The sequence below is a fragment of the Plectropomus leopardus genome, chromosome 13, assembly GCF_026936395.1.
Source record: "Plectropomus leopardus strain MGB_pleo_1.0 chromosome 13, ASM2693639v1, whole genome shotgun sequence".
Lineage (NCBI taxonomy): Eukaryota > Metazoa > Chordata > Actinopteri > Perciformes > Serranidae > Plectropomus > Plectropomus leopardus.
In genome coordinates, this window is record NC_142188.1 from 8,157,260 (window position 1) to 8,183,670 (window position 26,411).

General features: G+C 39.7%; 1 protein-coding gene across 2 annotated transcripts in view; it reads right to left on the reverse strand.

Annotated features, from left to right (window-relative positions):
- Positions 1–1,408: 1,408 nt before the first annotated feature.
- Positions 1,409–26,411, reverse strand: part of slc8a1b (solute carrier family 8 member 1b) — a 189,606-nt gene continuing 164,603 nt past the window's right edge. For both annotated transcript variants that reach the window (XM_088086131.1, XM_042501705.2), the window contains exons 8-11: positions 17,221–17,406; positions 16,839–16,928; positions 10,069–10,172; positions 1,409–9,907 (exon numbers count right to left, since the gene is read on the reverse strand). In XM_088086131.1, the coding sequence (XP_087942257.1) occupies positions 9,635–9,907; positions 10,069–10,172; positions 16,839–16,928; positions 17,221–17,406 (653 nt within the window). In that variant the 3' untranslated portion in view covers positions 1,409–9,634. The remainder of the gene's footprint in view (positions 9,908–10,068; positions 10,173–16,838; positions 16,929–17,220; positions 17,407–26,411) is intronic.

The following is a 26,411-nucleotide window of genomic DNA, read 5'->3' on the forward strand; positions in this document are numbered from 1 at the left end:
AAACAATAAAAAAAATAAATAATAATAATAATAATAATAATAATAATAATAATAATAATAAGAATAAGAATAAGAATAAGAATAAGAATAAGAATAATAAAAAAAATACAAAAAATACAAGGGTAAATCAGGAGACAGTGTAACAAGCAGCAGGGCCTCATATGGATGTAAACTCTGTGTTGACTGCAGGCAGAGCAGGCAGGAGAGTCAGGCCCCTCTCTGAAGTGTCAGGAGTGTGTTGTGGCCCTCTGCAGCAGCACAGGGAGGAGCTGCTTTGCAGAATGGCGCAGATAATGGGATACACAAACAACTGCAAAAAAAAACAACCCAAAAAACAACAACAATGGAAATTTTTTTGGAAAAGTGTGTCCATTTTTTGAAATATAATAATCTCAGTGTTTACTTTGTCACTTCTACAGCAAAAAAGCTTGTATATAATATAGCCTCCATAATTTGCTTTTATAGGATAATATGCCACTGGCAAAACAGACTGGAGTACATCCTGAAATTACACCTCCTATATTTTTAATTGGTCATCGAATTTGAATTGGAAATCGTTTTGAATCAAGAATCGATTCTGAATCAAATTGTTACCCCAAGAATCAAAATCGATTCGAATCGTGAGATACTAAAGGATTTACACCCCTAGCGAATATTAAGAGTAAAGTTTGTCTGGATAAACAAATCCTTCACCCTGTAACATTACACATTTGTGCTAAGTTGAAGCACACGTGCACATGTGCTCTTAAAAACTAAAGCTGTGCACTTGTTGAGAGCGAGAACCTCATTGTACTCAATTCGTTTAAATCTGCTGCGATGTAGATAGTAGATTTAATTAGTCCATTAGTCAAACATTTAATTCTTTTTAATGTTCTTTCCTTTGGTAGGTTAAAAGGAGCTTTTCTTTGAATACAAATTAATAATTTATATTTTGTCTGACAAAGAATGATCGTCGAATATGTGCGTTAAAGGGAAAGGCAGCAGCAGGAGCACAATCGGGGACAATACACATTCATTATTTTTTCACAACACATGAAAAAACAGGCAGAATTAATCAGCGGTGATGCAGTCGTCGCTTCCATCTCTGACACAATGACAGAACAAGTCAGATGACAGTTAATGAGATGTCAGCCATTCAGACAAATGTCATTTTCAGTGTCGACAGTCTGAACATATAAAAGAAAATGAATGTTTGTTTGTTCGGGACACTGAGCGTGAGATAGAGGGAGAGAGAGCAGCACACAAAAGAGCTGGATGCCCATTTACTTCCACTAAATGGAAATGTAAGCTCTAATGGCAATTTGCATAGTAACAAAGCTTTCATATTAAAGTTGTGCATTACAGATTTAACACACACACATGCACACACACACACACACACACTTTAGAAAGGCAGTGGACTCGCAGGGTCTCTGAAACAGGGTATCCCAAACTTTTATTGGTTTTATCAGAAGTACCATGGAGAGCAGTCACAGTTAGTGGCAACACACATACAACAACTTTCCTCCGATCAGTTGGTGTTCAACAAAAAAAATTAATAGAAATAAACTAAATTAAAACACACGCACGCACACACAGAGGACAGCGGCAAAAACAACAAACAAAAAAAGAAAGAAAGAAAAATATTATCTTCATTATTACCAACATTATAACTGTTGCGGTTACTGTTCAGTTTAAAAAAAAACACACCAAATCAAACTGACAAACATGAAAGTACATCCCATGAGAGCGAAGAGAAAGAAAGAAAAGGGTGGATGTGAGGGGAAGTAAGTGTGGAGGTGGAAAAAGCAAAAGAGGGATTAAGGAAAGGAAGATGAAAAGAGATGGATTTAGCGAGCGAGAGAAATGACAGACGGCTCTGAATCAGACAGATGGTGTGTCAAGTAGAGACAAATGATCCTTTGAGAGACAGATGGGGACATGGGCAGATATATTGTAGTCAACTATAGATGGATACGCACGCAAGAAAACAGGTGAATACAAGCAGATACTGTTGAGTCAGCGGGATAAGCAGCCAGACAGACGGAAAGAGACTCAGAACCAAAAGCCCGTCTGAAATAGAAACCGTTCCTCCAGTTTAAAAAATAAGACCACAGGGAGAGATATTGATGGAAAAAAAGACGGATAAACCAGCCATAAAAGAAGAAAGAGCAAGAAACTTGTAGCAACTTCCCCAAAAAGGCAATATATGTCATTCTTGAGTGTAGTGAGTGTTTTCCTTTAAATAAATATGAATTAATTCTCTACGGTTAGCATGATGGCCACGTCGTCCACCTCACTTATAACACTGTACAGTATATACACAATATTATTATTATTATTATTATTTCTTTAATGACAAAATAACCTTTAGATGTACATACAGTATTCCTCGCCCTCTGTCAGAGAATACAGTCACGGTATTAGAAGTAGCAAGCAGTGTCTTTTTTTTTTGTACAAATAATCCATGCAACTCCCGTATAGATTATTTATTTAAGATACATAACTCCTTTAAGATCTCATCTCTCATTCAATAACAGCAGATATTGCCTTTTTAACAAAAAAAACAACAACCCTTAGTTAATTAATCAATGTGCAAGTTACGTCTTTGTTTAAATTAAAAACATACTGTTTTTAAGCTCTACGTACATTTAAAAAAATGAACAGAATAAAAGATGAACAGAAAACCAGAATCTGTACAACATTCAAACCATTTTTTGTCAACACCAGGGGAATGGGATACGATTCTCTATAACTATATACAGACATGTTATCATTCATGCACAGTGTCAACAAGTAGCACATTGACATTCCAAAATATGGAAAACATGGCATAGGGAGACGGAGGGTAAAAAGGGAATTTGGGAGGAAAGGGGAGAAAAGACAGAACGAAAGGATCGCCGCCAGTTTTGGTTGCTTCGGCAGCAAAGACAGAAAGAGGGCGAAGAGACACAGAGGGACAGATAGACACTATAACAATACACATGCTGGGCAGGAGAAGTCCATTTCAATCTCACTGGCCCAGAAATCAATGTATGGCTGTAACTTCATGTTTTTTTCTTTTATGTTCATCTTCATCCTCCTTGTCTTCCATCTCCTCCTTCCTCTTTTATCATCATCCTTGTAAATGTTACTTTAAGGGTAGAGAATAGCTCTGGTAATGTTTTTCCCAACAGTACATTAATCGCTGAAGCTGCGTTTCAGCATGACACTGCTCAGATTTGTACCAGCAGGGGTGTTTGTCCTTACTTTCGTTCGTCTGTCTGTTTGGTGTTGCATTCATTTATTCCTCAGTCTGTCAGACAGACGGTCAGTTATTAAGTGAACGACGCAAAGAAAAATGCACGATCGATCTTTACATCAGAAGCAACATCGTAAATGGTTCACAACTGATTCACCACTGTTGTATTTTTTTTTTTTTTACACCAGGTACAACATTATTATCGTGTACATCAGTCAAAAACAAAATCTGTTGTTCACATCAGAAGCAACTCTGTTAGTGTTTTCGACGGAACAACGTAGTAGCCGTCTCACATAAGCGACAAGAACCAGTGCAATGCTTTTCCTTCATTTAAAACCCTGCCCACTTCTTCAAACCCCAAGAATAAAAAATGTCTACTGTAGCTCATTTTTCTACTCCTAGCTTGCTCTTAGTGTTATATTTACAGCGGTGGCCTGGCTAACCTTTGACCCTTCAAACCTCAAAGGTCCGAACCAAGGCAGGGAGCTAGAGGTGGGTAATAGGATTGGGTGGTATCACGGTATTACGTTATGTAATAAGAAATATTTAAGTATTTAGAAATCCCAACAGAATAATATTCAATACCGTCACAGGTGCTCCTCTTGCTATTAAACTCATTGTATGTAGTGCACAGCATGCACCACCAGAGCTCAGTAAGCATTCTCTTCTTGTGAAACAGGCAGCCGAGCTGAAAGATGCCATCACACCTAGTATTGGAGGGAGAAGTTATAGGACTGTAAACAGCCAGCGGCCAGCAGGCAGAGACTATGGGAGTAACAGCATGCATTTATTTTTTACATCTAAACCAGTGAATTAAGGATTTATTTCAACCAAAATGGAGCCTGTGAATGAATGTCAGTGGACTTACTAACTAACTGACTAACAAGAATAACCAAGATGGTTTGGCTATACTTAAAAGATGTACAGCTGTATTTCTGTACAATAAGAAGAACAGGTGTGGGAATATTACATGTTGTGAGTTTCTATTGTGTATTTATTAGTCTAAAAAAACTAAGAGTGCTAACGGAAAGTAGCAAATTTACTGGTCAGGGAGTGGAGTAGGTGCATAACCAATAATAATACCCCAGTGAAATTTCAGAAATATTAGATACCGCCTAAGCAGGTGGCAGGTAATCAAGCTTGGTAGTTGCAGCTAATATTTCGTTAGCCGGGTTTAGCTTCCTGCCTTGGTCCAAACCATGTGGTGCTTTGAACAGCTGTCGTTAATCTGCCATTAGCTTCACGTCAGACTAGCTTTTAAGTCAAGGTAGATACACTGAGAGAGGCGGTGCAATGAAGCTGGCATAGCAAAATAACTAACTTCTCATCAATGAAAAATGTTAGCTTCTGGAAAAGTTTGTGCAGCAAAACTAATTTGATGCAAACAACTACATTACAGCAAGCTTTTCATTCCTGCGTAAGTTCACTCTGACAAATTAGGCAGCAGGCACGTTTTAAGTAAATCCAACATGATTTAGCGATATCAAAGATAATTTACACCTTGTTGTAGTTACTCAAAAAGTGATGCAAACAGCTTCCACAATGTTACTTCTTTTTTTTCTCTTTTTTTTTTGCACAAGCTAGCATAACTTTTTACAGTGTATAAACCTTAAGCTCCATGCCAGTGAAGAGACAAATGCATACAAATTTAAATAGAAAGATTCTGGTTAGGTTAAAACAACATCAAGTCCCCTTTCAAAGTGTTAATGAAACATGAATAATATTTGGTGTTTTAAGAAAGATCCATTGGTTAGAAAACCCCTCACAGGTTGGACTGCAAATACTAAGTTTCTGATAGAAAGATTTCCCTTTGGCAAAACAGGGGTAAACTGCCACTCCAAGGCCTTCACAAGAGAACAGCTACTCTAATTGAGAGCCATGCATTGTGCAGAGTTTGGCAAATGCAAGAAGTTGTCAAAGGTGTGAGTCACTGTTTAGCTCAGTCGCCAGAAGAAAACGTTGTCATTGTTTCTGCAAACCACAAATACTTTTACTTGCATGTTTCATATGTAGCAAATAAACGTTTCTAAACGGACATAATATATAACCTGCAGACTACTGTTCGAGACCAACAAACAACAAAAGTGGTTATGATTAAGAATGTAATTTCTGTGTTTCCAGCTACTTTTCAGGCACCAAACATGGTGTTTCAAAGCAACCTGTCACTACTTTTCCAGCACAGATAGTGCTGCAAAAGCAGTTGTTTTTTACCGAGACATTGTTGCTTTACCTGCAGGAATTGTGCCCCCAAAAGTGGGTATTAAAAGCCGAAACGTTAGTCTTTTCTTTAGCATAACCGAGGGGTTTACTTGCCGAAACCCAACACCAGTGCAACACGTCTGTAACAAAATAATGTGCAAATGTACCATATTTGTGGTACAACGCTACATTTTTTTTCTGGTAATTGGGTTGCAATGTTGACGCAAATGTTTTATTGTTAAGTTCCTCCCAAATTGTGCAACATGGGCGCTGACAATACCAAAATTCCCAGGATTTCGGTATACAAGACTTGTTCCGGACCTCTGTGCTGCATTACCTATTGAAATTTTCATTCTGGAGTGGTTCTCTATTCCAGGTGAATCATCATGTGAATCAGTAACATATGCCACATTACAAAACCTGGAACCTTTATGTATTTTTAATGAAAGTTCTCCTCAAAATATCGTGAATTTGCCAAACTCATCCAATCCAGGGCTCTGCTCAGCTACACTCTCTCAAAGGGGTTGAAAGCTGTCTGTGACAATATTTTTTGCCAAGTTTTAAATGGATTACATCTAGGCCAGACTACTTACTTTACAGATGACATTTAAAATACTACTTATTATATTATACATCGAGTAAAAAAAACACAACATCAGCAGGAAAGTTCTGGCCAATTCAGATGCATATAGCGCCATTCAACAAACTATGGACTTTTAGAGCGCCTACTTATACAGAAAGTTGCGTGAATGTTGAGATCTCTGTGGTTTTGGAGTAAAAGAGTTAACAGTCTGAAGTGTAAACCTCTCTGACAGTCGAGTTAGGATGAAAGATTTATATTCTACACATATTAGAGGACAGGATTTTAAGCCACTTTTATGTTTTTCTCCCCGTTTGGCCAAAAATACACATAGAAGTATTCTAAGGATATAGTTTATCTTGTTTGCATATGACTGAATCATGAAAGAAAATTCCCAGCCAGTTAGTGTCTGTTACTTCTGCAGTTTAATGTTTACTGTTTAACTAGCTAGCCCAGCACTCGGCAAGGGTTTTCAAAGAAGCTTGGCCATTGCTTGTGATCCTGTTTTGTAGATTGTGTCCTGAAACAGCAAACCTAGAGTTTTCAAAACACTCAGCTGCCTTTTAAGCCATCGCCACAATATTCTAAATGCATGCGCACAGACTTTCGGTCAAATTCAAGCTCAAAATTCATTTTAAAGAGGGCTGAGACAATGTGCTTTGTTGTACTTCAAACCAATGAAATCAGCTACAATTAACTCGATTATAGAACCCATTATTGCCTGTATCATAAAGTGAGAGCAGTCAGTTACACTTTGGGCTTCACTGAGGCGTTCTGGTATTAGGAATAGTTCACTTTTGATTTGGCTAGATCAGACATGGTAGCTTATGCTGCACAACTAATGAGCATCAACTGAACAAACATAGTCGTCACTCCTACAGGCGCCTTAAATAGACTAAAAAAAACATAAAGACACAAGTGATAATGAGCACAGAGAAACATGTTTGCACACCAGAAGAATTACTTTGCTTCCTATAATTATGTTTACATCCGAAAGAAAGGAAACATTTACTCTGGTTTTACAACAGGACTTTGACTTAAAGCTGGAAGTAAGTTGACGAAACAATTTCCAAAAATAGTGCTAAAAGTTTAATATATGTCTTATCCTGATTCACAGTAGTAATTGGTCATGCTTTGCACTTTGTTTTCGTTGCTGAACCTAGGTGAAATCATAGGTAGAAAATCATTTTGCATACCCAATCAGATGATGATGCTATATAAAGTATATCATGCCATATTAAACATGCTTCTTTTAATCTGTTAATGTTGTGTGTAATGGTTATAAACTCCACCTTGACTAAGCAACTTGGTTATCCAGAGACGCCAGTGAAAGATTGACTAACCTGAACTCACTTTGTGATACAGCTCCCAGTTTTTGTGGGTGGCGTGGCCAAAGATATAGGGCATAAAAAATCTGAACAATTGTCTCCAAATCTCTGTGAGGTTGCTAAACAGAGTCTGGCTGTCTGAGATCCAATGTGCCCTATGCAAGATGCCCCTACAGTATTCAAATCGGTTAGTAATCCTACTTCAACGCCAGCAGCAAATACTTTTCTTGAACTATTCCTTCATGTAATGGCTCCTATGTTAAGACTGAAAACTGGCTGCTGAGTGTGAAGTTCCAATGGTTTATGTCCAAGGCCGGTTGAAGCAGTGAATCACGTTGATTCAACTTTGGGTCTTCAGTCAAGAACAAACACTTGCCCTTGAATAAAGAAACAATAAAGTCGGATGTTCATTGCTTCCTCTGGGTTAAGGCCTTCATCATCCACATGGCCTGAAGGGTAGTATATTTAAGAAGCAGAGTGGAGGCGGCCCAGGAAAGAAAATTGAATGGATGGTTTAATTTGGAATAAGGCTGACCACAATTTATAGGCGGTCTTTGTAATAAACTGGGAAAGACTCCAAGAAAGTTGGAGGCCTCGTCTGATGGAGTACTTTGGATCATCGGGTCGCCTTGCTAAGATTTAGGTAAGTCTGGATACTTGTTTTGACAATGTTTGCACTAAATGAAGCTGTCATGTTGTCTGTTTTTTTTTGCTTTTAAAGCCACACTGGACGGAAGTCCTCACTTCTGAGCAGTTGGTGTGTGATGTTAAAGAATACAAATCCCTGTTAACTCGCCCCCTAGAGACAAATCTATGTGAAGAATTAGAAATCAAGGGTTAGGGTCAGGGATTAGTGGTTGTTTCTTACAAAGCCCTTGAGGATTTTGATTGGTCCACTGACCAGCCAAGGGGAGGTGCTTAAGACACACAGGGATAATGAGTGAACCTACAGGAGAGCGGCGTCAAAGTGAGAAAAACATCGACAGAGGCAGTTAGGAAACAGACAACCAATGAGGTTTCACAGAGGGCGGTACCTACGTTTTCAAAGTCTATTGCAATGTTAAGATTGACACATATTGGTGGTAATCTCATCAGTGGAAAACCCGGTAACGGAATTCCACAGCTTTAAAAAAACAAAACAAAAACACACAAGATTAACCTAGATATTTATGCAATGATAATCTCTAACAGTTTTAAACGGTAGAGTGGCCATTTTGACGTGGCCTTATTAAAGGTAAAAGCACGCTAACCCCTTCTTGATTCAAATTAGACCTTAAATCATTTACACCTATTGTATAAAGCAACAGAAAGAGGGCCCGTTCAGGAGCGCATGACGTAACCGAGACATTCAGAAGGAAAATAGTGGAGCTGCAATGTACGTTCAGCTCTTTGTATTTACATTTCTCACCTCAGTGATGTTCAAATCGTTTCATTTCATTGAACGCGCCCTCACGTATAAGAGTCTCGCTCAGCGTTTCTACAGGCTGGGAGAGTGGGAGTCGAAAAAGACCTCGAATACGAAAGCATATTCCGTCTCACACAGCGACAGCAAAACGAGAGGCTTTTTTTTTTTCACAGTACTTGACCATCTTCCCACAATACACAAGCACGAACACACAGTCACACACCAGCACGCACACAGTTTGTTGTCATTAAACAGTTGTGGCAATACATCCGGTTTCTTCTGATTGTGGTTTCAGTATCGTCTGGTCATGCATGTACAAGCTGATAGTTATTCTGTCTCACTCGTGCCTGTTACTGTAGCTGGACGTGGGCGTCGCACTGCTCCGACTGAAGGGGGATTCATGGGATTGCTGTTGTTGAAGCCACATATCCTTTGAGCTTTGGTGGTGTGTCGGTCCGTTATAGCCTCGTTGTTTGGTGAGAACTTTGATTTCTGTATGGTTGAACCAGCTGGGACACGCTGTTTGGGGATTAGTATCATGTAGTTAAAACACGGATGGGTTTAAGACAACTTGATTGGTTTGGATTTATAGATCAAGACAAAAAATGTATTCCTCAGTTCCAACTTCTGAGCTATCACTCTAGATTCTATGATTTTCCTCTTTGTCGTCGTCCTTCCATGCATCTGTATTTCCTTCAATCCTGTTTTTAAATGCGTCCTCCATTTCTTCATCTGTACATCCATCCATTCATCCGTCATTCAATCTATTGCGTAAAGGGAGGGAGTGATAGATCAATGAGACAGCCTTCATTTCCAAATCCATCCTTTCATCCACCTCCCCTTGGTTTCTTCTTCCATGATCTCCTTCTGTCCCACCGTTCCCTTCGTCATCTCTTGTCGCATTAGAAGCCCTGGATGTGGCAGTAGGCCTCCAGTGAGGAAAAGAGGATGTAGAGGAGCCACAGGCTGATGAACAGCATGGTGGTAAGAACCTTCGACGTCCGGGGCCCTCCCAGCTCTCCACCGATCTCTGGCCGCCGCCGGTACATCAGCGTGGCGACGGCGATAAAGGCAAAGATGGTGAAGAGCGTGACAGAGAACGCCAGTGTGCCCGGATCCACCTTGAACTCACGCCCCTTGCTGCTGTGGAAGATGGCAGCAATGGACCACGCCACCTGTCAAGCATCAGCAGAATTAAACTGAATAACGTGAATGTTTTTAACAGTGGAAGCCTCAAAGATAACAAATACACAATAGATATTACTTCTATGGTAGCACCACTTCCTTTACACCAGCTATGAATCAACCAATCAATGTTTAAATGCGCTGGACTTACCCCAATGCCTAGGAAAACATTGACAGCATTTGAGCCTGTCACATTACCAATCGATGCATCTGCATACTGATCCTGGGTAGCTGCGACCTTACTGGCAAAGGTATCTGGGCGGGGAAACAAAAGAAAAGCAGACAATTTAAATTTGGGCTGCTTTGCATCTTTGATTAACATAAACTACTCAGTGAAGGCTCATCAAAGGTGCCTTTATCTATAAGGTTATGGGAACCGCTTTAGCCACTGCAGCCTGGTTTTGCTTGCAGGGTGTCAGAATACGCTGCTTGCTCAATGTCCCCGGTGTCACTATAACGACACCTAGGGCGCCGTTTAGCTTCTGTGTGAGATGCCGGGTTTTCCACCAAGCGCTTCATCCTAGCACTCCATAAAAGAGCGATCCCAGAACTTTTTTTTAAATGACGTGCTGTGTTGGGTTTTTTAGTTGTATGTCAACAATATCTTGATATTAGCATTGGCAGGTAAGCTATCTTGATGATACGTTAACAGAGAGCTGACCACACAGATAACAAGTTTGCAACTGTATGATGATGAAGAGGGCACAACAGGCAGGTCTCATTTTCTTGTGATACATAGTTCTAAATGTTACATTACAGATTTTTTTTTTTTTTTTTTACCTCTTTCTTAACATCATTTTTTCAGAAAAAAAGAAATTTAACGAAAGGGAAAAAAATTCAATGAAACTGTGACCTTTTCAACCTTGTTTAACCACCATTAGACCAAACTTTTGTGCTGCAGTTATGTAACTGTTCTGTCATTTAATCACTAGAGAGTTGACTGAGAAAGTTAGGGCTAGAGGGAGATGAGCCCTTGGCAGTCACAGTGCATTGCTCTTAATAATACAAAATGTGCTATTCAGTGTAAATTAAGTGCTACTGACTGAATGTTCTTTGGTGCAAACAGATTTGCACTTGAAGTTGAACTCCTGACCTCAAAATGCAGTCATCTGTGAGTTACACAAGAACTTAGACACACGGAAGGACACTTTTTGGTAAATGCACTTCTAATTATTAATATAGAACACTGTGCAAATCCTGTTTTCCACATTCGGACAGGGAACCTTAAATTAGAAACCACAATCTTTAATCCTGTTACAGTGTTCTGTCGCCGGCAGCCAGAACAGGCTGAATTTGGTCCAAGATCAATAATTTACAAGGCTGAATCTCAGTTTGCAGGGGCAAACAAATCTTGGCCTGATGGCTGATCAGAATTGCGCTGCTTAGTCCAATTTTTTTTCATGTTTGCTAAACTACAGCAGCTCCAAAAGGACGCTCTTCCTTGGGGTTCTGAAAGGAGCAGAGCCAAATCTCAACAATAGGCTCATCGCTGAGAGCACAAAGACTGAGCAAACAGCCAAATGGTCAGTTAGCACTGTCATCTCGCGCTATTTTTTTTTTGCCATCTTCCCTTCGTTAGTCATTCATGTCCTCTTGCTTTTTTGTGCCAGATACAGTGAAAGGAGATTAAAAAAACCCAACAAAACACAAGGAATGGCTTTCTTGAAGTGGCAGCCAAACTGGCGGTAGAAAAGAGGATGATGGGAGGACCGGAAGAGGATGGAGGAGGGTGAGGCAATGGGCCAAAGAAAGAGTCCAGCAAAGAAAAATGTCCACACACCTTAAAGCTTCAAGGACAGACCTGCTGAGCTTTAGTTTGTGTGTGTATCGAGGCTATATTTATGTGTGCCTGTCTGCCTGCATGTGTGTGTGTTTCTGTGTGTAGTACATGCATGTACACAGTCTGTGTGCGGTACTGAATGATGCCACCTGGGTCCAATCTGACGCCATGCCTCCACCAGCTGGCAGAGGCCCGTGTGTGTTTGTGTGCATCAATTGGTCTTTGAGTGCTTGTGCGGCTGATTGAGTGGGTGATTGCGTGGGTGCCTGCATGTTCGGTAGCGGCGTATGTGTGTGTGTGTGTGTGTGTGTGTGTGAAACAGGTTTCACGCTGCAGCTCCTTCTGTGAGAGTATACCTCCCTGGAGAGTTTTCTGCCCTTTTCCTCTCCCTTTGTGTCAATCAACCAGCGCCTCGCTCTCTCTCTCCTTTCTACCTCATCCATCCTCTCTACATCCACTCCTTCCACCTCACATCCCTCTTTCCTCTGCTCCCTCTTTCCTCTTTAAATGGAAGGACTCAGGAGAGCACTTATGTTCCTGCAGCAATCCAGCAATCTTTCTGCATGTCAACGTTTTTGCCTGTTGTCAGTGATGGAAGAAAGATCAGGGCTCATCAGAAACATTAGGATCCTTACTGTTGAGATCATGAATACACAGAAACAAATCAAGGAAATCTGGCCCTTTATTGTTGTGATACCTTGTCATGGATCGAACTGTTGGCAAAAGGGGAAGATTTGTGCAGATGGTGAAACTAGACTTAAGGTGAGGGGGTTAAAAAAAATTCTAACAAATTGTTTTCTTGGGACATTGAATATTTAATAACAATATATGGAACAAATCTCATGACAGTCTAAGCAGAACTTTCAAAGATATCATGCTCTGGAGAAAAGTGTCGGACGACTGGCACAGTTCTTACTATTTAGTTGGTGGAGAGAAATGTCAATGAAGATTTCTTGATTCTGTGTTTTTCATTTTGACTGAGCAGAGTTTGATTAACATTTGTGGACGTGGGCTTCTGCAACTAGAAATCCAACGATTGGCCAATACTTAATAATAAATTCTGTTTGTGGTTGTGACTGATGACTATTATGACTAAATGACTAAAAAACTGTTTTTTTATCACTATTTTTTCTTGATAAATGCATTTAGATAAATCAGATTTGTGGGACGTTAATTTTCTATTGATTGGTTAATCGATTAACAAACTAATTGCTATTGTAGCATTTTGGGGATATGTGGGTGCGATTTTCCCAGCACATTTTTAAGTGTTTCTGACATGTTCTAAGTTACGCAGGCGTTACCTTTTTATGTGCTGTTTTGTGTTTTTGTTATTTGCACCTTTCTGTTTGAATATTTTGTCATGGGACACTTTTTGCACCATCAATGATTCAGAGTTTATATCTCTGCCTTTTTGCTTTCAGAGACCAAGCTTGCTTCACTATTTACTTATTAATATAGTGAGCTAAATTCCTGGTAATTTCAGCTGAATGCTGTGATTGTAGAACAAAGTTGGGGGTGATGCAGCGCAAATATCCCCATAAATATTCAGGACATGCGCCTTTGATGCAGAAAAGGCATAAATTGGTTCATAAAAATTCTCCAGAATGGAGGAAATGAAGTGTTTGATGCTTGAAATTTTGTGGTGAGGGCCTTTAAAACTCCTGTTGAATATGTTTCCCCCAAAATATTGAAACAAAACCTGGTAGTTTGCATAATAATCAGCTCTTTATGTCTCTTTATGCCCTGTTCTCTTCAACCTCCAGAGACTTGTTGCATTTAAAGTCTGTATTGCTGCTACACAAAAATTAGAGGGCTCAGTCTTTGGATCCAAATTTTTTGTTGGCGTCTCTTGAGGCCTAATGTGTCAGCAGTGTTTTCTTCCACAAATCCGGAAATGTGTCCTGAAAAACCTTCAAACTGATAATCCTAATGGTCACTGTGGATCAGCCGAAAGACTTTTGTCTGGAAGTCTGCAAACCCCAGCAACTTCTTAAGACTTTAATGCCACTTTAGTGTACTTTATTAACGTTAATGCCCCCAGATTTAGAGATGTGACAAATCCCGAAATGGTCAAATAAGCATCCATCCAATGTCATTTACACTGCTGCAGTTTGCTTCTGTTTCCGCAAAAGTTAAAGTCAGTCTACATATAAAGGTTTTATATTTGGCCTGAAATATCACATTTATTAAATACTGTAATAATAAATCCTCTAAAGATGTTTTACTGTCCAGAGCTAGCATTAATTGCACTGTACTTTTTTATCTGTATTCATTGATTTTCTGAAGCCAACACAAAATGATACACAGCATACTTAACAGATACTCTGGAGTCATACACTAATGAGGCTCAGAGGTTTTACCCGAATCCCAAACCAACAACAAATTTTAGTTTCTTGAGTATCTGATTCTCATTTACAAGCTCCACTCCTGTTGTTTTGTAACTATCTCTTTCTCTCTCTCTCTCTCTCTCTCTCTCTCTGTGTGTGTGTGTGTGTGTGTGTGAGAGTGAGTTAGCCTGGCAAACTGTGTAACTGTGATAAACGAGGTTAATAATAGTGGAACCACAGTACAGGATGGGTTTTATTAACTGCAATAACTACAGAACTTGAGGTCTGTTTCTCTGCGAGGGAGTGTTTTTGTGTGTGTGTGTGTGTGTGTGTGTGTGTGTGAGTGAGTGTGTGTGTGTGGGCCACGGGAGGTCCTGTTAATAAGACTGTGAGCCCTTGTAAGGCTGAACCACTTTGCTTCCATTCTTCAGCTTCACACAGTGTGTGTAAGTGTGTGCGCATTACTGTGTCTCAAACAGCTGTGTGTGTGTGTGCGTTTGTCTGTAAGCGCAGCTGTTAGCAAGCCTGTATTTCTGTTTGTGTGTGTTCAAATATTACATTTTCTGTATGTGCACATATGTGTGTGTGTGTGTGTGTGTGTGTGTGTAAAATGGTATGTAATACATCACTTTTATCCCTGAGCTCCCTAAATGGGAGGACAGAGACCACCTGAGCCTGACATGACAAATAGCCCTATGCTAAAAACACATGGTGGGCACAGCACAGGTGTGTATGTGTGTGTGTCGATGTGCAGCGGACAACATATATTTCAAGCTTTAATATGGTGCAAGTATATGAATGCGAGAGTCTGTTCTTCAACTTAATTACAGTTGCACAGCTGTTAATGTGTCTGCATGTTATCCATCTAGTATTCAAACATGTGCTGTATGTCTGCATGTGTGTGTGTGTGTGTGTGTGTGTGTGTGTGTGAGTGCGCAAAGGCAGGACACCAGGTCCAAGGTTAAAACATATTTAGTCAGGCACTACGGTCGCCACTCATTTTTCACATTTAGAGGATGATCCATGCTGCTGTCTGCAGACGGCACTCTTTTCTCTAACAGGGTTCAACATATAAAGAGACACTGGAGAGACTGGGAGCCATACTGGCTCAGACATGGGGAAAAACTCCCTCAGCATGACAGCAGGGAAGATACATGAGTGGTGCACTTTAAAAATAAATATTTTCTAGTTTTTTCTTTGGATGTTTGATTACTTCAAATAAAGTGGAAAAATATATTTTGCAGGGCTTTGTTTTAATTAAGTTTTATTTGACAACCAGTTCAACTACTTTCCTTTAACTAATCTATTTAATCTAATCTTAGAAATTTTCTCTTCCTCTATAAAATAAATGTTGCTATCTAGAGGTTTGTCCTAAAACCCAGTGCTAATTAAAGACCAAAGCCCATGAATAAATACGTGTAAATTTAAATAATCAACAAATCAAGGCAATGTTTATTCACAAAGTTAAAAAAATTCTTCATGGTGTAACCAGAGGTACGACAAAGTCATTGTTTTACAAGTCACAAGTCAGTCTCAAGTCTTCACACAAATAAGCTTTTAAGCCAATGTTAGCTGCGTATTACCTCGCTAACTATGTTAATATTAGCCTCAGCTTGCTGGTTTTTGGGCAGCTTCATATGTTGAACAAAGACCTGCATGTTTTGCATTCAGCAATACGTATTCTGTATATTCTACAATACATTTTGCAATAACTGTTGAGCAGTGCATAATTTTTGCATGTGAATGAGAATATCTCTGGTATCATTTCTTTTTCAAACTGGCCCTCAATAACGTAACATTAGTTCCTAATGCAACTCCTCCTGCAACTTGATTGGATGCTGTTGGATTGTTTCAAATTAAGTTGATCTGGGGAATTAAGTATCAACATGCCTGTAATAAATAATGTTACTGTAAGCTGATTCAGAAAATCAAGGAAAATGAACTGATATGTGGCACAATTTCTCAAGTATATACTTTTTAATCTGTGTGTGCTTGGGTGGTGGGAACAAGGATTTTCAAATTCAAAGGCTCAAGTAAAGGTAAAGTCACGACTCATCAGTGCTAAAGTCAAGGTTTGAGTTGCAAATCTGATTTTATTAGGTCGAGTCTAAGGTCATCAAATTTGCCACGCGAGTCAAAATCATGAGACTTGAGTCCAAACTTCTGGGTGAAACACATCAGCCCAAAATATTTAAATTTCTCAAAGGTGAGATATACACTTCAAAAGTTCTATACCGTGCAAAATCACCTTCCTACACAAACTTTTCTTCTTTCCAGGAAATCTGACACCTCTGTTGCTTTTCTGCCACACTGCAGGCGCTACAATGTGTTCTGTGAAAGTCAACTCTGTGTGCTCTGTAATTTGTTTAATTTATTCTCCTATCCACTGCCTGTGATAGCTCCTCTTAATGTATTTCACCTGGATGCTGTTTCAAAGAGCTCACTTCAATAAGGCTTTCATAAAACAGCCATTACTGCAGAAATACAGCAGTATCTTTTATTCTGCAGTATTCACGCTGCAGAAAAGAAATCAGGGGGAAAAAACTCCCAGTAATAATATCTAAAGCAAGGAATTGAAAATGTCAAGGTATACTCCCTGAATAGGGGTCATTGATGAATACACTAAGTTGAAGACCTCTGGGAATTTATGCTCATAAAGGCCTTAGAAGCTAAATGCCAAATGTGGAGAGTGAAAGGTCTTTGATAAAAGCTGGCGGAAAGTCCAACAATTAAGATAATTAAAACATCAATAGTGCTGGATCAATATTCATATGGTACAGAACATACAAGAGCATACAGTGACCACATACTCACCAGGTACAGAGGTTCCCAATGCAACGAATACTACTGCTGTGACTGAGTCTTTCAGGCCCACTGTGCAGCCGAAATGAGAGGCCAGGTCCCCTGTAGTAATACAACAGGAACATAAACATTATCACTGTACTTAAAACTACTTCTATTAAAGCATCAATTATTTTCTGTCACTATAACGTCACACTGTAAATCCAGAAAGCTTTCATTAATTCACTAAATACCAGTGAAATCTAGAGAATACAGTTATCATACATGTTATCACTTGCCTCTTACGGACTTTTAATTGCAAAATAACCCTTAAAAAGATGAGCTGATTTGTTTTAATTTGCTTAAATACTTTATAATGTATCCTAGAGTTTAAACTTGCAATCTGTCGTCATACCAATGATGGCGGTGAGCAGTCCGATCATACAGATGGAGACGACGAAGCAGGCCCAGCCGTTCCAGTACTCTGTGGGCGGGACGAAGGCGAACAGGACCTTCCAGAACACGGTGAGGAAGTGCATGACGTAGTCGAAACACGATGGTAGCTTCTCCTCTCCACACTCTTCGTCATCATCATCCTCGCCTAGGCAGAAGGAAAAAATGAAAGGTTATGAGGAGGGCGTCAGTGTGGCGGTCTGTGACCTGAAGGGTTTGATTCCCCCAAAGGTCTCACCTGCAAAAGACTTCTTGAGCAAAACACTGAGTGTTTACAGGCATTAAATAACCTAATTGAGTTCTTCTTTAGATTAAGCTGCAGGAACCTTTGATTTCCTCACACTCCCTCTGTCCACAAATACACGATTTTACAGAATGATATAGACAAGAGGTAGCAAAAAAGTGAAGTACAGGTGCAGCACCGTTTTGACTGAGTATTGCATGTTAATGAAGAAATATTAATCCCAAAGGAATCAAATCTAATCGAGTCAAATCTCTTGAGTCTCAGATCACTTGGAGACATAAATACTATAGACTGAATCACTGTGATATTGCAGCAATCACCTCTGGGCAGACAACTGGCAGCTGACCTGAATTGTGGAGTTATGTGGAACTGTTTATTTCTATTGCCATTTTCAGCTGTACCTGTAATGTTTGATGCATCATTTTAACACAGCAGTCAGATGTGACATTTCTGCTGTGTTTATTAAATGCACTGTGTTGTTTTGCTGGTGTCTTTGAAAAATCAAATCTGGCGGGACAAAAGCTAAATAATGTACCGCCATGGACGGGGGATGCAGAAGAACAGCCTTCTTGTTCATTCGTTTATTCTCAGGGACAATGCGCATTGATTAACATCAATTTGAATGTGCCAGTGTTAGCCGAAAGACTATTAACTCTACCTGATGTTAAATTGGCAATTAAAACAACAAATAAAACACACAACTTTTTAGAAAAAAAGCAAAATATAAGCAGTTGACCAGGATCAAAAGCTTAAAGGAGTAAGGCATCATGGCGTTAAGTATGATATGTAAAAAGCAGGCAATTAATACAAAACAATGTTAAGCCGACAATCAGCACAATCCATGGAAACATCAATGAAACTTCCTGATGTTATCTGTCCGTGGCCGACCTGAGACACCTGAAGTATCAAGGATTAAGGACTGTCTGTGTGTCTCACTTTCACTCCAGCAGACAGACACGTTATGAGCTAAAATCTATAGTGACAGAAATTTAAACCTCAGTTTGACACATTTCTGATCCACTGACTGGAAGGTGTGTGTGTGTGTGTGTGTGTGTGTGTGTGTGTGTGTGTGTGTGTGTGTGTGTGTCAGTATCAAAGTCTAGTCACTGCCTCAGGACATGGAGTAGAGCCAAGCACGCACGCACGCATGCGCACGCACACACACACACACACACACACACACACACACACACACACACACACACACACACACACATACACATACATACACACACACCATTAGCAGTCTATACACTCCTGTGTTGTTCTGCTCCGTTTCTAAATCAGTCAAATGAATGAATAAATGAGACTACCTGCTGTTCCCATGAAACATGCTGACGGGGTAAATCCCGGTGAAAGCCATGATCTCTTATTGATTTTGCCCGGATCATTCACTTGCTGCATACTATTAACCTTCTCGGAGTCAGTGATGCATTCAAATTCTCACAACAAGCAAACAGAAACTGCCTGCCCCCTAAACTGAACTGCATTTGAAGAGTATCTTTCTACCACAGCAAACAAACTCCCTGAGATGTATATTTATTTTTTTTACAAACATATCTCATGCAAAGTAATTAATATTTATCTAATCATGACTCATAAATTACCTTCTTTTGAAATATGCCATTTGGGATTGCATGCATTAACACAGCCTTGGCAAAACTGTCACAACAGATAATAATCAGTAAATCATCTGCAAAAAAACACACTTGAATTGTAGCCTGACTTAAAACCATGATGATCTCAAACCGAGGCAGGCCGTTTCCACAAAATTAGTGCGGCTGTCAACACTTTGAGTGCTGACCTTTTGTTGTAAGTACAAAGTTAGCCAGATATTGAAGTCATTAAACACAACTCACGAACCAGATCCAAGCTGCATGTGGTGCAATTACTATACATTAGCGTGGGTTAAAACGAAGATTAATGTACTTTAATAGGGCCGACAGTTTCCACAGAGGTCACGTACCTTGTTTAAAGTAATTAAAAATAGATGCTTCCTTTTCAGGGTGAGCACTTGGAACAAATCAAATCATCAAGTATAAATGAACAGTAGAGGGCCAGCACAGAAAGCGATGGCCTTATCCTCTATTATGGTTTGGAACACACACACACACACACACACACACACACACACACACACACACAGTTGGTAATAAATTATAAAATAAGACTCTCTACTTGAGTTATATCACTTTTTACTTTCAGCAGTTCTCCTTCCCTCCCACACAGTCTGAAATGGCTGAATGGAGCCATTTCTTTCCCTTTCTTTCAACTAATATTTATATGTGCTCTTTTATCACAGCCTTGCTCTCTCTGGTCTTTTTCTTTTTATTCTCTGTTCTTGTGCGTGTGGGCGTTTAATTACGTGGGCGGGGAAATCACAATGTGGGGTGACCACATTGGGAGAATTGTAACAATATCTAATGAAGATAAAGATGCCAAAAACAGTGAGCTAAAACCTGTGTCCACTTCTATATTTCACTTTTGTGGTATCATCCAGCAATCGGTTTTGACCACCCAGTGGTTTCTACTTAAACTATGATACAAAATGCATCATCAATCATCAATTTGATAAACTGTTTGCGATGTGGCATTTGACTGTAGCTATTCATTAAATTTCAAACTTAAAAGTTCGAGAGTTTACCCTGGATCCTATAGATTTTGCTGCATATATGTACTGCTCAGGGATGGACATATAAAATGCAGGACTTCAACACCAAAATGGGTTTGCATCCTCAGACACGTGTGGTTATACCTAGTTCAAACTTCACGACTTTAGCCCCAATTTGCCACTAGTCTACGATATTTGAACCCCCCAACTAATCAGACGAAACTCGACATTGGCCTGCCATACGTAAAGTTCCTGAGGGCTATGTGTGGACTATTCAAAGGCTTGAGTGGAGAGGCTGTCTAGATATCTATTATGCTAAATTTTCTGGAGCTGTTGTGGACTTTATCAGCAAACTACAGCCAATGAGAGTCCACGATACAGGTTGAGGAGACAAGCAGCATTTCAACACTTTTTAAGCTGTTAATGTTTACAGGGAAGAGAGAGAAAATGACAAAGGGGAAGAGATGGTGGAAGGTGGACTATTGCAAGCAATCTTTCTTTAAGTTATTAACTTAATAACTTAATCAGAACGTTGTTTTGTCACTTTTTGTTAACTGATTTTAACACTGCTAGTTGCAAGAAAGAAAGCTATTACTACTAACTGGGGTAAGGAAACACCATCAACGAAGGACCAATGGCTAACAATAGTGGAAGAAATCTTTCTAATGGAAAAATGAACACACTGAGACTACAAGAAGCACTACTAGAAAGAAAATGGGAAAAAGGCTTTTTACAAGCCTCAAAAAGACAACTCTGAACTGGAACAATAACCAACAGATACACACTCTTTAAGAATGTAAAAATGTATATGCACCCAAGCAGTTTTTGATTTGTCAGCTTTTGTCCTCAGGTTTGTCTGTCATAACTGACACATCAATATCACAAATATTTGTGTTAATAAAGATTTCAGTAAAAAAAGCTATATTGACCAGTAAAGTGTCATTAATACTTGTCAGCTGTCTGTGGTTAAACAGCTTATAGTGCGTATCAAATACATAGGTTATATATTCATGAAACATGGAAAAAACTCGGTCACACTCTGATACAGTATTTCTCTCCTATGCCTCCCTCTCCATCTTCCTTTACTTCTGTCCATGCCTGACTTGCACACTCTTTTCTCGTCTCTCTATTTCCATGTTCAGTAGGCGTTATACTGATAAAGTGGTTATCCAAAAGTAATTCTTTCTTCTTCTCTCCCTCTCCGTCGTTCACACTCTTTTCATCCTTGGTCGCACTTTGCTGATATAGCCTTTATATAATTGAATATTCTCTGTCATTTCCCCGCTTCCTCCCTCTAAATCTCCCTCATCCCTTTACAACTTTCTGTCACTCTCTAAATGCCATTAAAAGTCTCTTCATTCTATTTTGTGTGCGTGAGATCAGTCATCTTTGTTATTTATTTAGAGCAAGGGAGGACAAAAAAATCTCCCGGGCAACAATGAAGACTGCATCTATATCAGTTGCATACTGGTTAGCATCTCATGTTAATCTGGCAGCTGCTCACTCAGGGTTTTTGACTGAGAGGCACCGGCATGCTGATGTACTTGACATCAAGAAATATCTAATCTGACACACACACACACATATCAATACTCTGTCTCTCACTCTGCAGAGGTGTCGGGTGTGTGTTATCTCTTGCTGCTCACTGAGCGTGCCCAAAAGCTGCGTTTTCATAGGTCAGGGCAGATGTGGACAGCAGCTTGTCTCTGCATGCTGCTAGCCAAGCGAAGTGTGGGTACATGAGTGTGTCTGAAATTTGTGTTTAAAGTGATATGGTACCAGCTCAGGGGGACTTGCAGGGGATCATTCATACGACTGCATGTTTACACACACACACACACACAGGGCTTTGAAACTGGTGTGTACAAATGAAATCCTGTGCAGAAAAACTCAAAGCTGAATAACAGAATAAGGGGAGAGACTTTGGAAAAGAAAACATGTTAGGCTTCATAGGGGTAGCTACAAACACACACACACACACACACACACACACACACACACACACACAAGCATGAATTAATTTTCCTCCCTTGAGGGGAACATGTATTTTTCACCCAAATGTGGGGTCCACATGAACACACACACTAAGACCGAATGCTTGGCCTGCACAACGACGAACACACACACACACACACACACACACACACACACAGGCATATACGCACAGACTCTGAATCTCAAATGGAGGCAAGAACATCACACACACAGCGCACTGTTGGAAATATCACACACAGGACAGCCTGTCAGTCATCCGTGCATCTTCAAACACAGCCACAGTTTGTGCCTCTCGTTAGTGTTGTTTTGACACTGATGATTTTATTCCAGTCTCAGAAGTAAGCCGCCATAGTTGTCAAAAATAAAAAGAAGTCACATTTTGTGAACACCCCAGATCTTTTAAAAAAAACCTCCCTGTGACCGTGAAGACATGTCTGTAATCTTCAAAGCATCTTCTGGACTGTCGGTAATGTATATAAAAAAACCTTCATTGTACAGTGAATCTGAACTTTCCTTTACATTCTTTGCCAAACAAATATCAGCTTTCTTCAAATTAACAGGCACAGTTTTTTAACTGTGCAATGACAGTTGTGTGTGTGTTTGTCAGATCTCATGCTGACATATTCATGATCCACTTGTCCCATCATGCTGTTTGTTTCTCTCACACATGGAAACACACATAATCACACACCACAGCATGAAATTAACTAACTAATATAACTTCATCATTCAAACCATTGACATGCTGATAAGCAAGACTGGAACGTTATAATGACTTTGCCAAACAAGTAGCGGCGCTTATGTAACATGCTGTACATCTGATGTTAGATGTTTTAAATGAACGCACAGTCCCTCAGTGAAAGAGCCAGTAAGCCTGTCGTTTGACAAGCCAATCAGTCAGCCAGGCAACAAATCAATTATATAATCAGTCACTGAGTCAACCCTTCATTGTCATTCCCCTTCTGGAGGATTCAAATTACAGTTAATGCACAGTAAGGACAGACAGGTGGTGATGTGAACTGCAGTTCAATGCCAGTGACTGAAAAAGTGTTTATTTGCACATAGCAGGGCTGATGCAGGGTGAGAAACACTCACATATGGTCGCATTTAGGTCTCTCTGCTGCACATCAAAGACACAAAAACCCCTCGCAAATGTGAAATGAAGCGCAGGTGTAATTTGCAGTAAGAGAAATGAAGAATAACTCCACTACTATTTGTTTAGAAAGTGGTACAGAAACTTTCTTTAATAATTTACCCCCTTTGAAAGTTTTTATTTTTCAGCCCTGACTGGCTTAAACGTTTTTGGTAGAAAAATAATATGCCTACATGGAGAGGTAAAACACATAACTACACCATCAGTGTCTGGTTTACCTAATACAAACCTTGTAACTGAAAAACACTAAAATGCTCAGGCTGTTCTCGTGCAACCTTTGTATGTGTACTTTTGAAATGTAATGCACCCCAATTCATATACAACCAACACAATCGGGAAGGATGCAATCACACGACCAACGTCCTATTGGAAGTAAAGAAGGAAGTAGAATAAAGAGTGAAAGTCTTCATAAGGAGGCAGGATGGGGTGTTGAATGAGTCACACAGATTCAAGATTTTCCCCCAAGAGACTGGTGTTTGTGTCCTGTGTGAAACCAGTTATTTTGTCAACACATTTCTTTTCCTAAACTGAAACTACATGATTTTACTCGCCTAAACCGTCCGGGGCTTTCTCATCGCAGTGTAGTAACTCACCGCATCCAGTCATTTCAAAGACGTAATTTCAGCTATTCCTGTGTCTTACTACAGTTTGCAGCTTTAAGTTTGCCAGCACTTCTGCCGGTGTTGACCCGAGCAGCCATGGACCACAGCAGCAGCAGCTGCTTTTAAAAAGTTTTCCTTTTGGGGGGAGCTCTCCTGCAGGAAGGCGGTTGTTGTGGTATGTGTGTGGTGTTGAGAAACCACCTTAACCTCAGTAAGTTTATATAAAGTATGTAACTTTATATTATGTTTGTAACGCAAGGGTGTCATTCTTGGAGCACTCATTTACTGAGTATTTTACAGTATTTGTATTTGTGGATGGTTGTATGAGGATATGTAGAAATGCTACATTTCAAAATGTTCAGAATTCATCACTTAATTTGTGGCAAACAATTTTTTTGTCATAATGCAATAACGCTAAGATGGCATTAAAGATCTACACTTTTTGGATTAGTTTTTGATAACTTACAATTTAGTGATGTAATTGTTATGGGAATTATGCACAACAGATAAAAAATGAAATTATATATATATAAATATATATATATATATATATTTATATATATATATATTTTTTTATATATTTGTACCCACTGCAGTACCCCAAAGTACCCTAAGGGTATGTATCTGATGCCTGTCCACAGAGCACAAAGTAAAATGACCACACGCTCATGTTCTTCTCTTTCTTAACACAACTAATGTCAGCTCCAAACACTTCTACGCCAAAAGTCCCCCCTTTTGGAGTTTTTCCTTGAATACCTATTACCTTCGTCCACTTCCCTTGGGTGTACACATATAAACAAACACACACATACGTCGATAAATAACACACGCGCTGAGGAGCAGGTGATGAACAGCGTGGTGTGGACTCAGTAATTATGGGGCAGTGGAGTGTGGAGCTGTTGCACATAAATCTCTTTCTTTCACTTTTCTCCTGCACTCTTTGTCCTAACAACCTCTCTTTCTCTCTCTCTCCCATGATTTCCTTTTCATTGATTTTTCCTCTCTCCATCTTGTTGTCCCTTTGTTGGTGGCTGTGCTGCTCTGAGTCAGACAGTTGAGCTCAACAAGATTATGTTCTGTGAACAAGACCATGTTGCTGTGGATGGAGACAGCGGTAAACAGGGTGATTTAAAAAAAAGGTTAAAATGTTAATTAATTCCACTTAACCTGTAACCATTTACCCTCTGGTCAGGGGCAATAATCACACCTGCACACTGTATATCAGCCCACATGTTCACCCTCTTTCTGCTGCCTGGGAAGCAGAAACACACAAATGGCCAATAGTTTCAGGTGTTGGCATTGTAAGTTTCTGCAAACAGCTGATAAGTTCAACATTTTATATGTGATGTGTTGTATGTTTTACACGTATGCTGTTGTACGCTTGATGTTTTTTACCACCATTCAAATATTCATGAGAGCATAATGGCAGCATAATCTAGTGTACAGACTTTGTTTTTTCTTCTCTTAAATAATCTCTTGTCCAGCACCTATGTCGTCTGGATGTGCGTACTTTTGTTAACTTTTTGTGTGAGCTGAGTTTGTCATCAAAAGGAGAAGACAGTTTTGTTGGGGGATACAGAGGTCAAGTCCCCCTCAATATTTAGACCAGGTGCATTTGTTCTCCCATATTGAACATGAAAGTGGCCAAAAATTGTTGCAGAGAAGGCATAGACTGGTGCAGAAACATTCACCAGAAGACAGGACATCAAGGTTTTGATGCTGAAAATTTCCTGGGGGAGGATTCTTAACCCTCCTTTTTCATGTGTCCTCCCAAATGTTGAAACTAAACCTGCGCCCTTGACCACAACATTGTCGCAACATAAAATTGAAGGGTAATTACACGTGAAGTTTAAACATCTGCTACATATGATTGAACAAATGCAAAATATTTGCAGAAATGTACAATGCCAACATTTATTCTGGACACTGCGTTGCAGCAGGAATAGCTTTATTCTTTCAGATAAATGTAAGAAGAAACACTGCACACAGTAAAAAAAGAAATGTCAAGGTCTTGAAGAATATGAAAGTCAAGAAATGCATTAAAGCATCAAAACGAGCTGCTCGCCAAATGGCAACTTGGCGGGCTTGTCACATACTGTATGTGCTTGACCGCACGTTGCTGAACACATGCACGCACACACACACACACACTCTCCCTGTCTCACTGTGTTAGCTTATCTGGGGAAAATTCTCCATTAGCCATGCAACAAACACAAAAAGAAGGGAACAAGGGAAAACAGGTCAGTGTGTGTATACACACACACACACACACACACACACACACACACACACACACACACACACACACACACACACACCTGCACACTGACATTTCAGAGCGCTTTAATGGCTAACTAAATGCAGGTTTCTTGCTCTGAGATGAATGTCATGGTTTCAGCAGGATTTTGTGTGCATGTGTGTACACATGTGCAGCCTAAATGCCAAATAGTTGTTATGATGTGGTGACCTGAAGGTTGAGTCTTGGCAGATTTTAAATGTCTTTTTCATGGCTGCCATTTTAGCAGAAAAGCTGTTCCAAATCTGCAAT